The 17,785-nt window shown below is 51.1% G+C and overlaps 1 protein-coding gene across 1 annotated transcript in view; it reads right to left on the bottom strand.

Moving 5' to 3' along the window:
- Positions 1-17,785, bottom strand: part of SMYD2 (SET and MYND domain containing 2) — a 41,229-nt gene that overhangs the window by 12,747 nt on the left and 10,697 nt on the right. Inside the window, exons 2-5 of the mRNA XM_084789759.1 lie at positions 14,843-14,906; positions 5,400-5,510; positions 3,192-3,252; positions 2,462-2,586 (exon numbers count right to left, since the gene is read on the bottom strand). Of these exons, the coding sequence (XP_084645885.1) occupies positions 2,462-2,586; positions 3,192-3,252; positions 5,400-5,510; positions 14,843-14,906 (361 nt within the window). The remainder of the gene's footprint in view (positions 1-2,461; positions 2,587-3,191; positions 3,253-5,399; positions 5,511-14,842; positions 14,907-17,785) is intronic.

Genomic DNA, 17,785 nt, shown 5'->3' with positions numbered 1-17,785 from the left:
CACAATGGCCGACAGACGCTTGCTAGACCGAAGAGTAAATGGGAGATGACGAGGAAATACCAAAACAGATGGAGGGACAGTCAGCTCCCCGGCTTTTGGGGACCAAGCCCTTGATCCACTTATCGGCACTGCCTCTGCTGTGGCGGCCCTGGCTGGATCAGCCCTACCCCACCCCGCTCCGATGGTGCTTTGACCCCAGCCTCGTCACCTCTTCCCTCCCCCCCTTATTGTGTGGGAGTGTGCATGCATCTTCTCCTATGAACCCAAGTGTCATCGCTCTTCCTTTTGGAGAGGCAGTGGTGGTGTTTGAGCCAAATTGCATAGCAATTTTCCTGCCAGCCTTCCCTCCCTTCTGAGATATCCCTAGAGAAGAAAAGTGAACTTGCACATTAAGAAAGATACATGGGCTATGTTCCTTTTTTTCGAGTCAAATCAGGCGTAAGTGCCTTGCTAAAGCTATTCTCATAATTAGCATTTAAACTAGATGTAGGCTGCATACCAAAAATATATTTTCTGGGCTTGCACAGGTTTGCAGTGATTAAAACACAGCTCAGAGGAGTGTGGTCACCTTCAGCTGCCAGCTGCTGCTCAGATGCAAGTCAGCCAGCCTACAACGGCCTCCTGAGCTCAGGTGGAACCGCAGACACACAGCTGGGGGCCCAGCAGGGCCAGAGGGCATGGAGAGGATGGGCTACACTTCTTTTCTTTTTCTTTTTTTGCTTTAGCATTTTCTTCAGGGGTACTGAACCCCACACCCGCTAAAACTCACACATGGAATATGTAGTGTGAGGGTTTGGGATGTGACTGACTCGCTTTGTGGGTGTTTGCACAGGAGGCCCTTGGCGAGGTTGTGTATGCCTGTAATTCCTGCACTTGGGAAGTGGAGGCAGGAGAATCAGACACTTAATGTCCATCCTTGACTACATGGTGAGTTTGAGTCTAGCCTGGGATGTATGAGATCCTATTAAAAGAAAAGCAGAAACGAAGCATCCAAGTGTGTGCATAAACAATTTTGGACTGGATACTAAGGTTTAATCAACATCAAGGATATAAGTACTAAATTACCTAGTTATATAGAGGTATGTATGTATACACGTGTATGTTTCCTCAGGCACACAAACACCTCACTTCATCCCCAACACACATACTGCTGTGGCGGCCCTGGCTGGATCAGCCCTGTTTATGTGAACAGGTAGTCGAGTTTGAGCCAAGCAGATCAACACAGGGAAGGCCCCCCAGTGTGAGTCACTCTTAAAGGAAAAGGCCTGCGTTCCCACTGCTTGTGACAAAGAGCAGTCAGCTGCTCTACTTTCTCTCATAAACACATCTCAATGAGGAAAACCTCCTGTTACACAGGTTCCCGAAACATTTAAGTCACTTTTCCACTCTCTGCCCTCGCTCTTGCGTGCTGTGACGACTGACACCGAGTGTCAACCGACAGCATCTGGGTCTGAGGGGGCCCTGGATTAGGTTAGCTGCAGTGGGGAGGCATCACCATGACAAGGTCAGGGGCCTGGGCAGGATGAAAAGCGGGTTGCACAGTGCTGATGCTTCCTAGCCCCAGCCACCTGCCTTTCCACCGTGGACTGCACCCTGAATCACGAGCCGGAACAATCTCCTCCTCCCCCAGGTAGCTTCTGTCAGGCCTCTCCTCACAGGAGTAAGCAAGGGATGCTGGGAGAGAGGTGCAGACCCAGGGTGTGGACATGAGGGAGGCTGGCGGCTTCCACCTTGACATCCGGAACTGGAACCCAGGACTCCTTCTACAAGGAGTAACTTTCTGATTGTGATGCTCCCTGGCTGATAGAATCTGCACAAACACTGGGCCTGTGGATAACTCACTGAGGGTCAAAGTGCTTCTCACTGGATTTGAACTGAGGAAGGGCTCCTTCTCCCTTCCATGCTTAATGCTTAGCGTGTTTTCACCCTTCTCATTCACTATTAGCACGTAGAGTGTGGGTGTTTTCATACGTGGGTCAATGTGTATGTGGTATGAAGGCCAGAGGACAGCTTTCCGTGCTGTTTGTCAGTCACTGCTCACCTTGTTTGATTCTGTTGTTTTTTTGTTTTTATTTTCTGAGCATGAGTACTTTGCCTGTATGTACATACAATGCATGCCTGGTACCTGTGAAGGTCAGAAGAGGGCCCAGGGTCTCCCAGAACTGGAGTTACAGATGGCTGTGAGCCACCATGTGGGTGCTGGGAACCGAACCCAAGTCCTCAATAAAAGCAACAAATGCTCCCAACCTCTGAGCCATCTCTCTATCCTAGTCTGCCTTGGTTTTTAAGGAAAGGTCCTTCATTGGCATGGAACTCAGCTGGCCAGCGAGCCCCAGGGATCCACCAGTGACCCACCAGTGACCCACCAGTGACCACCTCCCCGGGGTCCAGGAGCTTGTCAGGGAGACACCTTCACGATGTGTCCTCACGAGCGCCCATTCCCAGGTGCTGACCTCCGTACCTGGGCGAAGAGCACCACGAGGCTGCTGTGGTCGGGGAGGTCCAGGTGCTTGGCGTAGAACTGATGGAGGGCAGCTATGTCGCTCTGGATCAGATCCTTTTTCTCATTGTCTAGCTTGTCCAGATCTGTGGGGAACAACGCATTACCACAGAAACCCCTGGGTGCTCCCCGCTCATGTCCAGCCAAGAGAACACTTTCCCTGCCTGGTCTAACTGACAGGCTGTCTCTTCCTCCACCAATCAGAGCTCACTCGGGCATGAGATTCCAACCGACCGTGCGCCACAGCGAGGTCAGAGAGATGCACCTGTAAATGACAGGCTCAGTGTCCCTGACTTTAGAGCCCTGGGATCTGGGTCACAGTCAAGCAGCTGATGGCCTTGATTCAATGCCTCAGCTGGGGGCTGAGGGTAGAGTCCAGTTGGTGAAGTGTGATGCCCACGGATGTCCTCTGGCTTCCACACGTGAGTGCACGAACACCTGCATACGTGCACATGTGCACACACACAGCCATCTCCCAGACTGCAGTGCTGCTAAGGCCTGAAAACACCCAGCATGCTGGGGCAGAAGACCTGTACCCGAGCTCCTAGCGCCCCTCACCGCTTTCTAATAAACCTGTAAACTCGGGGAACAGACAATGTCGGGAACTCTCTGTAGTTACCGTCCTTCCTGCCCTCGATCCCACCTGATGCACATTAAATGTGTGAATTAAATGGAAGTGCACCCAGCTTACGTGATTCAAACTCCTTTACGGCCAGCAGTGTCTCTGAGGGCGTCCTCTCCGGGTGAATCTTCTATTAATTGGGGACAAAATCAGAGAGAAATGTCAACACCTGGCTTGCCATGGCTAAGAGAAAACAACACAAACACGTTTAAGGGCAGAAACCTACTCAAGGAGTCCACACTTGGCTGAGTCTGCCTGACCTCCAAACCCAAAGGGCTTATTTTAAAAGCTTTGGAAAGGATCTGCTGTGTCCCTAACACACTGCACACACAGTAGGCTCAGAAGTGCTCATTACGGAAAAGAGCAAGGCCAGAAAACAACTTTTTAGGGCTCTGACTTAAAAGGACAAACCATCCTATTTATTACTTCTCCTTCTAAAAAAGAACAAAATGAAAACCCCCCATCCATTTTCCACTTTCTTTAAGCATAGGCTAAAACGATCTCAAATTCCACATTTCAAAAGGAACACTTTGGGTTGTACCTGCCAGCCTAGCTGCACTTGAAACGCGTGCTGCCTTTGTTCTAGACGCCCTAAGAGGAGCTAACAATAGTGAACCTATGAGGCTTTGAGAACATGAATAAACTTGGTGTTGACAAGAGTTCAAAGGCAGGGCTCAGGAGCTGGCCTGAGGCCTGGGCTTTGTAATCTGGCCATTCAATTTGGGGATACAGGTGGTTGGTCTAGCAGGGCGCCCTCACCTCCCTACTTAACATGTTAAGCTTCCCCTGGGTAGTTGGTTGCCTGTCTCCCCTAATCCTTTGCAGGCTCCTAGAATATAAATGCTGGTTTTTTTTTTAATCACCTATTCCTACAGGGATGAAAAGATAGCCAGGTAACTTTTCATTTAGCAGTCGATTAGTGGTAATTATAAGGAAAACTGAAGGGGGCCTCTAAACTCACCCCAGCTCTCAGACTACTCACCGGGAGCCAAAGCCATAGCAGACATCTTCCATTCACAGAGCATACTTCTGCAAGAAGTCACCCTACTGGTGTGCGGAGGGGAACACCTCCCTCAGGAAAGGACAGAAGCCCTTCCGCATCCTGAATACAGCACTGCCAGAGAGCTGGGAAGGCAGGGGGAGGAAGAACATGCTCTCCCCCGGGGGGGCGGGCAGGCTTGACACAATCTGAAAGGCCTCACATCACTGCCCCGTTTCTCTGCCACAGACCACTAATTCACAGAGAACTGCCATAGGAAGGGGCAGCTGGACTTCACTAGAAAAACTAGCCTCGTCTCTGAGGCAACCCCTGAAGTGAAGAGAGAGTCACTTCAGTCACCTGACCCCAGCTGAACATAGTGGGGAGATGACCTCAGAGTTCTAGAATGCTCTACTTCTGTTTACACACTCAGGACCCTAAATTTGATCTGGGGGCAGGCACATGCTAATCGTAACTGTCTTAGCCATTGTAGACTAAAACAGCAGCAGCAGTAACCGCGAAGAGGAGGTGGGTGCTGCTAGGAAGAGGAAGGTCAGAGGCAGAAGAAGTTTAGGGTTGGAGCAAATCTACATATAGCTCAGAGGCCTTGCTACGAAGGCACACCGACACAGACAGCGAGACCTCTGCCCTCCACAGGCACACTGCCTCCTTAGTGCCCTTCTATTTCTGTGGGTCACAAAGATAAGGCCTGTATGTCTTCCCATGGACTTCTGGACCCAGGCCTTTGCAGACAAGGCATGCAATCTGTATGTGCCCAGGAAGGACTGAGCACGCATGCATCAGGGAGGAATGTGCTGGCTCTGTCCTCCCCTCTCCCTTCCCTCTTCTTTCCCTCAGCCTGTTTCTCCTTCCACACAGCATCCTTGCTTCCCTCTGGGTCATTACTTGTCTACACATGGGCAAGCAAGGCGGCAGAGGAACAGAATGACACTCGAGGAAGGGGACAAGGTGGCTCCACACATCACAAAGGTCCCCTGACCAGCCTGGCTCATGGGAACTTTTGGCCATGTCTGGTCTCTCATGCTATAAAGTCATGGCCACGCTTCTCTACGGAAATAAATCCCAAAGAAAGCTCTGAGATGAACCAGTACAGCTATGTCCCTGGCCTAGAGTAAGCAAGGCCCCGACTGGCCGGGAGAAACAAGCTAAGCTTATGCCCAAGTGGCCGAGGATGTGACTGAAGCAACACGCTCGGACCAGCCCAGTCTAGCTCAGTCACTCACCTTTCCCACTTTTAGTGAAAACCAGTGCAGCGGAACATGATCACAGTTCCTCACCTGTTTGGCCAGAATCCTTGCGGTGAGCCGCACCGTCTCTGAAGGGTTCCAGTTCTCCCCAAAAACCACCATGGATGAGCACTCCATCTTGTGGAGGGGCCAGTCTGCCTTCTGGTCAGGTTTTTGGGGTTAAAACAAAACACACAAAACCTGTGAACATATAGATACATTCACACACAAAAGCAGATACACACACACACACACACACACACACACACACACACACACACACACACACAAATACATGACGAGAGCAGCAACACATCCTCCAATTCAGGTCAAGCAGAACACGCTCCCTCCTGGAAAGCTTAGGGACACTCACAAACTGACACGATTCTCTCTAATTGTGATTCTGGCTCGGTTAAGGTATGTTTGTTGTTTAGGGGGCTGTTTTTTTAAGGTTCTCACGCTGTAACTCAGGCTGGCCTGGGGTACACTATATAGTCCTAGACTAGACTTTTCTCCACAGTAATTTCACCTACCTCAGCACCCTGACTGCTGCCTGTCTGGAAGTCCCTCAGCTTCCTACAGTCTGTATGGGCTGAGACCCACGAGGCAGGGGCCTGGGGCTGTCTGTGGGGCTGGTGGTGCTTTTCAAGGACGAGTCACTGATTAACAGTCTCTGTTGGCTGCTTTGTACACATGAGGGTCTATGACAGACCCAGAGTCCAGCAAAGACATCTGGGGACCTGGTGACACAGGTTCCTCAGATTCCTTTATTAGAGCAACTACATTTCCTTCCTATCTCACCTTTCTGCCCTTTCGTTCCTGGTGGAGGGCTGAAGACTGCACACTCACCAGTGGAGGAGTGGGGACGCCATCTGCGGACAGGGGGACAGTGGTGGGAGGATAGGGGAGGAGACAAATGACAGCACAAAGGCTGCTTGACAGGCATCGCGAAAGACCACTGATGACTTGCCTGTCCCCATAGATGTCACTACTGACAAAACAAAACAAAAAGGAACAGTTTTGGTGGAGTACCAAGGGGAAAAAAAAAAAAAGAGGAAAACAACCACCTTGGTTAGGTTTTATTATAAATCTGACACAAGCTAGAGTCAGCTGAGGATGGAAACTTTAAATGAAGACCTGCCTTGACCAGACTGACCTGTGGCCACCTCTTTAAGAGACTGTCTTCATTTGTGGTTAGTGTGGGGGGACCCAGCCCCCTGTGGGCGGCACCACCCCTAGGCAGGTGGGCCTAGGCTATACAGGAAAGCTGGCTGAGCATGAGCCTGACCAAGCCAGTGAACAGCTTTCCTCCAAGGTTTCTGCCTCAGTGGCTGCTGGGAGTCCTGCACCGACTTCCTCCTATGGCAGAATATGACCTGAGAAGACAGGCCTAATAAACCCTTTCCTTCCCAAGTTGCTTTAGTCTAAGTATTTTATCACAGCAGCAGGAAGCAGGGATGGCTGAGGGCTCCCGGAGGATGGGCTGTGAGGAGAGTGCGAAATATCGTGCGATGCTTTGTGTACTCTGGGAATCTAGAAGCACAGTGTGTTCTGCCCTCTGCTTTCCCCAGCTCAGGAGGCATCAAGCCCGCTCTTTCAGGGCCACCCTGGATTTGACCCTCACACTCCACCTCCAACATGGGCCAATTTTTGTACTCTGCCCTCCCGGTTAGACTCAGGCTGGGACAGAGGTCGTTGGTAAAGTGTTTGCCCGTGCAAGTCTGACGACTTGAGTTTGTTTTTAAAAAAATATGCTGAGCGAGGTGGTACACTTGTAATTTCATCCCTGGGGATGCAGGGATAGGGGGATGTCTAGGGACTCACTAGCCAGAGAGCCCAGCCTGAGTGACCAGCCCCCAGGCCAGGGAGAGACCCTGGCTCAAAAAACCAAGGTGAACAACTCCTGAAGAATAGCAACCAAAGTTCACACATGTGCGCGCACATACACACACACACACACACACACACACACACACACACACACACACACTCCTCCACCGCCACACGTGGTATGTGGAGTGCAGAGACTCACCCCTCTTTGCTACCAGGACCAGCCAGCTCTGCCAAGATGGCTGCCACATCCCTTTAGCTGAATGTTTGCTTTTGCCCGCCACCCCGGGAACCCTAGGCCTGGAGTCTCAGCTCAGAACCAGTACTGATTTCTCGCCTTGCACAAAAGACCCAGTTCTCACCACGACCTGCGAGGCTGCGGGAACAGGAGTCTGTCGAACCCCGCCCCCCACGCCTGTCCCTCCACACTCAACTCCTGCTGCCCTAGCATCATCCTTCCGTTGCCTCATCCAAGGGCCTGTGCTCCTGCAGTATCTGCTGGGCCTAGCTCTAGCTTCCAGACTGTCTGTCACATGACTCCCTGACTCCTGCTGGTCTCCATACCTCTGCTGCTGCTCCAGGGTCCCCTTCTCAAGAAACCTGCCACAAACCACCTGCCCGAAACAGCCCTTTCCCGTCATGCTCCTCTCCCTTGCTTTCTGTCTCTTAGCTCTTCCCACTACCCGCACATTAGCCCTGGGAGAGAAAACAGATCTTCCCCTCTGTTCCCATCAGCACCCGCGTCCCATTCCCAAGCCAGCTCTTCACAGGGCACTCGGTAGAGCTGCTGAGCAAATGTCTCCCTGGCCCCTCTCCTCCACCAAACCCCAAGAGAAAGGCACAGAATCTACCCTCGTGATTTACTGCAGCACCTGGCACATCCCTGGAGCTCAGGTTCTGGGCCAAGGTGCTCTGTGGAGTTAAATAACACCATGCCCGATGTAACTGAGAGTGGGCAGAGGAGGCAAACAGAAGATATGCCCTGGGGAGCACAGGAGCTGTTTTTAGCTGAGGTCTACAGCACAGAGTGCAAAGACGAGGCAGAGGAAGGAGGGGACGGTGGGGCTGGCTCCACAAAGCCACCAGACGCTGCAGTCAGGGTGGCCACAGGCACAGAGGAAGGGATGAGGAAGGCACGTGACAGCTGAGGAATCAATGGCACAAGCAGGTAAACAGAGGCAAGTGCTCACCGGGGCTCCAGGAACTCGTAAGAAAGCCTAGTTTAAGACAAGACCTCATCCCGGCACACAGGAGGAGGAGGCAGGCGGATCTCTGAGTTCTGGGCCAGCCTGGCCTACAGAGTGAGTTCTGGGACAGCCAGGGCTACAGAGAAACACTAAATTGAAAAATACTCAGAAGCTGGACGTGGTGGCGCACGCCTTTAATCCCAGCACTCACGAGGCAGAGGCAGGCGGTCTCTCTGAGTTCAAGGCCAGTCTGGGCTACAAAGTAAGTACAGGACAGCCAAGGCTACACAGAGAGACCCTGTCTTGAAAAACCAAAAATGAAAGAGAGAAAGAAAGAAAGAAAGAAAGAGGACGGGAGGGAGGGGGAGGGAGGGAGGAACGCCCAGGGTCCCTACACTGCTGGTTTCTCTTGTGAAAGGAGCTCAGTGTTCCCCAGGCATTAACTCCTGAGAGAAACACTAACGTTTATCAAAATTAATCAATTGCATCAATATAGCATATTTGTTCATATACTTGATTCACAATTAATACTCGTGTAAATAATACATCACACGTACTTCTATGGCGGGCCTATCTTCCAAGGAAAGAGAAGCTCACTGGACGGAGCCCTGTGGAGTCGTCGAGCTGCCTGGGACTCTGCGAGACCCCCATTTGGACTCCGCTCCAGCTGTGAGAGGCCACGCAGGCCTCTTAATCCCTGTGCACCTGTCTGCTAGGCTGTAAATAACATGATCCTCCTGTGACTTAGCGGGTCTGGAGCTCCGAGTCTATGATTTCACACCTTCCAACAGTGTTAATCAGACCAAGGCCTGAAGCCTGCGTCCAGTCTTAATTAGTGTCAGTAATTAAGCCAGCCTTGCTGCTGCCACCAGAAGCAGGGAGAGGGGACAGAGTGTTCCACTTCAAGTAGTTTATGGTCAACTTAGAAAGGAAATGCAGACTTTAGGTAAGCCACTCAGGCGAGGTTTGCCATGACGACAGCAGTGATTCGCTTTAGAACTGGCTTTGGTTGGTCTGGGATTCTTTCTGGAAGGTGATGTGAGAGTCGCAGGATAAGGGAAGAGTGACAGACGTGCACTCCACATGGTGGCTCTGTCTGTAACTCCAGCTCCAGGGGATTTTCTGCCCTCCATGAGCACTACATGGTACACAGACATACTTGCAAAATACACACATCAATTTCTCTTTTAATTTTCTGGGGAAAAAAAGGAGAAATAGAATCTGGTAGAAGTATCAGATAGCTTTGAGCATTTTGTTTTCTTTGCTTTGTTTGTTTAAGAAATGGTATCGCACCTCATGAGGCTGACAAGCTTCTGTAAGGCAGGGGACACTGTCAACAGAACAAAGCGACAGCCTACAGACTGGGAAAAGATCTTCACCAACTCTACATCTGACAAAGGTCTAACATCCAAAATATATAAAGAACTCAAGAAATTAAACATCACCAAACCAAATAACCCAACTGAGAAATGGGGCTCAGAACTAAACAGAGAATTCTCAACAGAGGAATATCAAATGGCTGAGAAACACTTAAAGAAATGCTCAGTGTCTTTAGTCATCAGAGAAATGCAAATCAAAATGACCCTGAGATTCCATCTTACGCCCATTAGAATGGCTGAGATCAAAAATTCATGTGACACCACATGCTGGGGAGGATGTGGAGAAAGAACGACACTCTTACATTGCTGGTGGGGATGCAAACTGGTACAACCACTTTGGAAATCTATCTGGCGATTTCTCAGAAAACTGGGAATAGAGCTTCCTCAAGACCCAGCTATTCCACTCCTTGGAATATACCCAGAAAATGTTCTACCACACAACAAGGACATATGCTCAACCGTGTTCATAGCAGCCTTATTCATAATAGCCAGAACATGGAAACAGCTTAAATGTCCCTCAGTAGAAGAATGGTTAAAGAAACTGTGGTACATTTACACGATGGAATACTACTCAGCTATTAAAAACAAAGAAATCCAGAAATTTGTGGACAAATGGATGGGACTAGAAATGATCATAATGAGTGAGTTAACCCAGAAGCAGAAAGACTCACATGGTATATACTCACTTATAATTGGGCACTAGCCCAAAAGGCACGTCCCACGGAAGTCTCCACTTACCAGGAGATTGGGATAGAAGTGAGGACATCCTACTGAGACTCTAGGTAAGAGAAATATAGGAGATGGAGAAATAGAAGGACCCAGAGGGTCCTAGAAACCTAACAAGAAGAACATTGTGGTGGGTGGATCGGGGCTCAGGGGGGTCTGCTCAAACTATTGCACTAACAAAGGACAATACAATAGTAAACATCAAACCCCTACTCTGATCTAGCCAATGGACAGGACATTCTCCACAGTTATGTGGAGAGCAGGGACTGACTTTGACATGAGCTCTGGTGCTCCATATTTGACCACCTCCCCTTGGTGGGGAGGCCTGGTGGCACTTAAAGAAAGAATAAACAGGCTACCAAGATGAGACTTGATAGCCTATGACCATATAGTGGGGCAGGAGGCGTGGAGTGATGGGGAGGAGATGTGATTATCACATTGAGTTTTCTGCTGAGCAAATGGGTCTGCCTTCTTGGAAAAGGCATGCAGATTTTGGACACGAAGGCTTTTCTTTCTCAAGCATATGGGGTTTCCACTTTTCTAGCAGGCTTTTCAAAACTGTCTATTTGCCTTGTGGAGATGAGACTTGCAAGAACACACCGTGGGGCTTCTGCTCTGCCCTCCATGACTGGCAGAGGGAGAGTCAGATGTACCATCACGCACCGAGCCATGGGAGGCAGGAAGGCCACGGGCCTCCGCTCTGCATCTGCAATCAAGGGGAGATGTGCTGGACTTCTACTCACATGCTTTTCTTTCTAAGGTGAAGGTGAGCAGTTAAGAGAGGAGAGTGGTGAGGGTGTGGCTGTGTCTCAGGACTTGTTGTGACAGACCATAGTGGGCTTCATCAGCATTGGACCCAGGCCTCTGGCCCCACTCATGGCCTGCTCAACCATTAGCCCTGGTCAGACATCTTCTGAACTCCAGGCCTGGCACTGCACTCCGTGTCTCGGCACTGGTTTCTCCTCACTCCTCACAGCCATCCTGTTACAATCCATTGCCCACACTCACTCAGTCCTTCATTATCAAGGGGGGGGGGGGGAGAGATCGCTGTGGCCATGAGCCTCTTTCTTCAGGAGATAGAAAACAAAAAACAAAACAAAACAAAACACAGAAAAAAGGAAGAAATTTCAGGTTAAACCCAGCCTGCCACCTTTAGAAATATTAAGCTCCTGATGCCATCCATGTCACAGGTGTCACCTACTTAGTCATGTGACACTCGGTAGAAACACAGAAACTCACACACAGCTGCAGAGGCTTTCCCCAGGCACCTTGTCCTCAGACTGAGGAACCAGGAGGCTCCATCCATCCGACTATCAAACAGTACACTCTCGGGCTCTTCCCTCTGCCCCAGGGCTCCTCGCTGACATCTCACTAGACACAGCCACCTTCTAGCTGGCCTTCGTGTGGGGGTGAGGGGGGAGGGGAGGGAGGGAGGAGGGATGGGGATGGGGAGCACTGATGGTGCAAACTCTCACAGTGCTAGATGGAGAGCAGTCAGCAAGCATTCCAGCATAGACATTAATTAATGGCCCAAATGAGCTTTTGGAGTATGCAGGCAGGGAAGACCAGAGCGTCAGGAACCACACAGACACCTCAAAGTCCCAACAGGGATCAAAATAACTCACTGGAATACCGCTACGAACTGAGGAAATATATTTTAGCCAGTGTACATAGACGTGGGGGCATGGCAGCATGTCACACATTTCGAGGTTCTCTGCTGAGCTGTTCTCAGCGTCTCGGGAGGGTGACTTACGCTCCACCAAGCACCCCTCATCCATTGCACCCCACCAGGGCCCCGGCAAGCTCTGATGTCAGGCGTCCTGCGGGGCTAGATAGACAAGCCTCTTTATCCTTTACACACAGCTAAGCTTCTGTCCAGTCCGAATTACAGAAAATCTGCTTGGCCATGCAGTCTGATATTATTTATAACAATCCCACACGCCTGCTCAGGGCATCACCACTAACATAAATCTCCCCTTCCTGCACTTCACTGTGATGGGCTCAAATGTCCTCACTTGAACTTGAAGAAGTGTCACTCAGACTGCCAGGCTCTGAGACGTTGTAAGAAGGAACTCGGGACCTGCCACTTGGCCTTATCTTACCTCCTGCTCTTTCATCTGGGCTGTACCCCACTGCCTATCCTTAATTCTAAAAGGAACCAGGAGGGAATGAGTTAACCTTTCTGGAAGTGTCTGAGCCACATGTAGAGACAGTCACTTGAGTATGTCCCAAGGCTAGTCTCTAACTCACAGCTGTGTAAGCACAGAGCACCCACCTACAACAGGTCATAGCATCTAGAAACAACGCTGGGCCTGAAAACTGGACCAAAGCTCACATCTGTGCCCACTGTCCCCCAGGCTGGCCACCTCATGAAGCTTGCTGAGGGAGACACAGGCAGATGGCCTCCTGAGGCAATGGTGTGTCAAGTTCCTATGCCAGTGTCTGCTCTGCCCTGGCAAGGGGCTGCTGTCCCTGATGCTTTCTGTCAGCTGAGGCACGGGGCTTAGCAGTGGCTCCCACTGGTAGGTGTTGAGTCCAAAAGTCTGAGGAGGTGACTCGAGAAACACTCAACAGAAGTGGAGCGGCAGGGGTGCTTTGGGACAGGGAGGCGCAGATCCTGCCACCTAGAACCCTTCCCCCACCCCCACCCAAACACGCTGCCAGTTGCATCAGCATTTGCTAAGGTGGGGTAAGAGAGTCCTGAATAATTAAAGAAAAGGCCACTACAAGGCTTGGAGGACATAAAAGTCAAACAAGAGGATGTTCCTCAGGGCGAGGGAGGCAGCTCAGTGGAGAAAGCTCTCACCTCACAAGTGTGAGGACGGGAGTTCTGCAGGGAAGAGGAACCTGTTTGGTTTGATCCCAAGTGTGGGATGGGGAAGAGAGCAGTTTGTTCACGCTACTCAGATGTGAGAGAGCAGGATGCTTTTCCACTTAGAAGCCAAACCACTTCATGGGGGGGGGGGCGCGCAGGGGCTTGTTTGTTGCCAGCTGGAAAGCATCCTTGAACAGAGAGAGAGAGAGAGAGAGAGAGAGAGACAGACAGACAATGTTGACTACGCCAGGAGAATCATTCCTAGGAACTGAGAGGGGTGTGTGTGTGTGTGTGTGTGTGTGTGTGTGTGTGTGTGTGTGTGTGTGTGTGTGTGTTGACTACGCCAGGAGAATCGTTCCTAGGAACTGAGAGGGGTGTGTGTGTGTGTGTGTGTGTGTGTGTGTTGACTACGCCAGGAGAATCGTTCCTAGGAACTGACATCCAGGTTTCATTCTTGTTTTCCTTAATCTCCTTTTCCTCTTATTTGGGCCAGTTGGGTTGTAAGGAAAGTACACTTGTTTAGTAAGGTCATAATAAACTATAATTGTTAAGGTAATTGAGCCTACAGAGTTCAGACCCTGTAGAGAAGCTGGATTGGTGTGGCTGTCAGTGCAGTCTCAGCGCTTGAGAGGTAGAGACAGGCAGGGAGGCTGGACTAGCTGAATACACTGAGTTCCAGGTTCAAGAAATAAAATAGAGGGCAATCAAGACAGACCCCTTTGACCTCTACATACGTGCATCCACATGTGCACCTACATGCATGTATACCTACACATGGGAACAAAGATAGATACATGCATCCACACACAAATACACATTTTTAAAAGACACAACTCGAAGCATATCATGCACTTGAGTGACTAGACCACAGGCCCCCTGCACTGACCCTGCAATGCTGCTCTGAGTTAACAGCTGTGCACCGAGTGCTTACTGTGACGGCTTGGGGACACCCTTCGTCGTCCCTCAGAAGGATAGCCTATGTGCTCTCACATAGCTTCCTCATGTACCTCTGCAGGATCCAACCCGAGAGACTTACCCATCACTCCACACCTCCCAAGTCCCCAATTCAGGCACGAGTTCTGTTCAAGTTCACAGCCACAAGCCCGTGGCTCTACAGCGCCAGGGTCTCCCCTGAGCCAAAGCTGTCACCAGGCTATGCTGTAGCAGCCCCAGAGCAAGGAGTGCCCAGCTGCTGTGGGAGCCAACGCACGCGCCATGAAGGCAGCGCTCCTCTTCCCTCTTCTCCACTCTTCCTGAGTTGGCTGATGGCGTCCTTGGTACAAACCGTCGTCACCCTTGGCATAACCCCAGGCTACCCCTAGCATAGCCTTCCTGTTTCTGCCCCCTCTTCCACACCACACTTCTAGCCCTGCGTGTAGCTGCAAGCTGTGATTGCCTGTCACCAGGGCTGGCTACTTCTGGGAGGTGCATGCACACACAGGGTGCTCTGAACGGAGTGAGTGGGGAGGAGTGGAGCAAGAAGCCGACGACAGAGACGACACCCGGGTCCCAACCTCCAGAAGAGCAGGCCCTCACGCCAGCCGGCGCCACACCTACCTGACACTCCACATTGCAGTAAAACGCCTGCTTGCAGCGTCCACATTTTGACAGTCCTTCTTTCCTTGAAAACAGAAAAGGGCAGGGTAATTGTGAGAGACCGAGACTCAGTGCAGCACACTGGGTTCCACAGGAACAGATGCCATCTGGCGGCAGCCAAGGTTCACCTTAGCCGACTCCCCGAAAATGCACCTTTCCCAAGAAGGTTAACCCAAGTTTGGCCCTAGAGGTCCATTGAAGAGAACACACACCAGCACTTAGCAAGGCAGCCAAAGAGACCAAGGGCTCACACTGGCTCAGCGACCACAACCTGGGCCCTGACCCCTCAGCATTACCTGTACCATATCAAGTAAGTTAGAACAAAAGTTGTAAAACCAACCAAATAAACAAAAAACCTGTTGTGTCAAGCTGTCACCATGGAGAGGCTGAAGCCAAGGACATTCCTGCTGCTATAGGGTGGGGTGGACAAGTGTCCACTGCTGCAGTGCCTGTCACCCTCCTGCTGGGGGAGGTGTGTCCACTGCTGCAGTGCCTGTCACCCTCCTGGTGGGGGAGGGGTGTCCACTGCTGCAGTGCCTGTCACCCTCCTGGTGGGGGAGGGGTGTCCACTGCTGCAGTGCCTGTCACCCTCCTGGTGGAGGAGGGGTGTCCACTGCTGCAGTGCCTGTCACCCTCCTGCTGGGGGAGGGGTGTCCACTGCTGCAGTGCCTGTCACCCTCCTGCTGGGGGAGAGGTGTCCACTGCAGCAGTGCCTGCCAGTCATCCTGCTTTAATCACCTCTGCAGCCCAAAAGAGCTGGCAGCAGCAGAGGGCTGACAACTCCTCACAGAGATTATTCACCCTAACACTGCAGCACCCCCCTTCATCTCAGCAGTCCAGGGCAGGCACCATGTTCCTCCCTAATGGAGAAAGGGATCCAGGATCGCCACCCTGCAAACTGAGCTGACTATTCCAGCTACAAGGACGTGACGACTCCAGGGACTGACGGGAAGACGCGTGGGGAGAAACACACTAAACGTACATACTTCAGTGGCTCAGAAAGGAACCCACTAATTCAGGAGTGAATTCCCGGGCCTGAATCACCCGCGGGCCCCTTGGACAGAGAAGAGGAACAGGCTTAGAAGCTGGCTGGTTGCCCTCCATACCGAGGCAGGAAAGGTCAGAGGGCGCTCAAACGCAACTGTGAAGTGACATGTCAGCACTTGGCAAGTGGTATGACCTGAGGAGTGACGCCAGCGGGCTGGAGCAGAGGCAGAGCGCCAAGGAGGGAGCAGTCACGACTCCTACCTGAAGTGGGTTACAACTGGAGAAGACCCCCCATACGCGAGCCAACTCAAAAGCCATCTGACTCATTTGGTTTTGTCTTGTAAGAAAAAAGATCTGAGTACTTCCTTCTTGACAGTTTGATAAAAATTAATAACTTTCCCCAATAATCTACTCCCCTGCCCCACCCCCATCCCTGCCAAACCCTAAGAACTGTGTAAAATGTCACACACTCATAAGTCCAGAAAGCCATCCTTAGGGACACCAAACATGCTGAGGCGAGGTGGCTTATGCTTCTGATCCTAGCCCTTGGGAGGCAGAGTGAACACCTTGTCTTTTTTTTTTTTTTTTTTTTTTTTAAAGACGCCTTCCAAAATACCAAAGGGCATCTGAAAGCAAAGCTAGGCCTCTACCCTCATGAAAGAGTAGAAAGTTATCACATTTTAGCTCAACCACATGCAGAAGGCCAGATGACAGGCCTGGAGCTACAGCATGGCAGGTGAGAGCTGTTCTTGCGGAAGACCCAGGTTATGTTCCCAGCAGCAACGGGGGAGGGGGGGGGGTGCTCCCAATGTCAGGGCATCCCATGCCCTCGGCCCCTCTGGGCACTAGGCAGGCATGTGGTGTGCAGACGCATGTGCAGGCAAACCTCATTCACATAAAATAAAAAGGTTTTTTGTTTTTGTTTTTGTTTTTGAGACAGGGTTTCTCTGTATAGCCTTTGCTATTCCAGACTCCCTTTGTAGACCAGGCTGGCCCGGAACTCACAAAGATCCGCCTGCCTCTGCCTCTCGAGTGCTGGGATTAAAGGCGTGTGCCACCATACCCAGCCATAAAAATAAGTATTTTTAAAAGTGAGTAACTATGCAGATCTTCAATTTCAGAAGCCAGCACAAGGCAACTGAGGGAGGAAGCAGGATTCTGTCAGCTTCCACGGCACATCCCAGAAGAGAGGATGGGAATCAGGGTCACGTGCTCATGGCATCACTGAGACACCTGCCTCCCTCAACAGGCTGGATGCAAACCTGCTTCCTGCTTCTAGGTGAACTGCTTTACCACCATGCTGCGATGCACACCTCCTGCGATCTAGCGAGCTGCCTCCAGAGCAGGAAATGGAAAGCTAGCTACTCTGCTGGCTGCTGCTAAGGAAGAAACCAGACATTCACTTGAAGAGCCTGGGATGGGAAGGGCAAGGCAAGGACAGCAAATGGGTGTTCAGTTGTTCCCACATGTGGAAACAGACACAAACTCTTCAACAGTCATAAAGTGCCTGCTGTGCAAACACGACAGCCTGAGTTCAGATCCCCAGGACCCGTATAAAGCCAGGTAAATGGGACATGGCTGTAACCTAGCACTGACAGAGGCTTGGAGTAAGACAGGTGGATTCTGGGAGATCTCTGGCCATTATGCCAAGAGACCTGTTAAAAAACAAAACAAAACAAGGAAGTGTGATGGGAGACGATTAACTTCTTCTGGCTTCCAAGTTTAAGTGCATAGGGAACTATACCCGCACACACATGTACACAGCAGCCACATGCACACAGCACACTGTCCTGGGCAGATTTTGTTGCTGTGGTAAGACAGTGAGCAAAAGGAACTTGTGAGAGGAAAGAATTCATCTGGCTTGCAGCTTAAGGTCCACCATGAAGGGAAGCCAGGGCAGGAACTCCAGGCAGGAGC

Source organism: Acomys minous, assembly GCF_964271855.1.
Source record: "Acomys minous genome assembly, chromosome: 1".
Taxonomy (NCBI): Eukaryota; Metazoa; Chordata; class Mammalia; order Rodentia; family Muridae; genus Acomys; species Acomys minous.
Note: the sequence above shows the minus strand (reverse complement) of the source record. Positions and strands in the feature narration are given on the sequence as shown.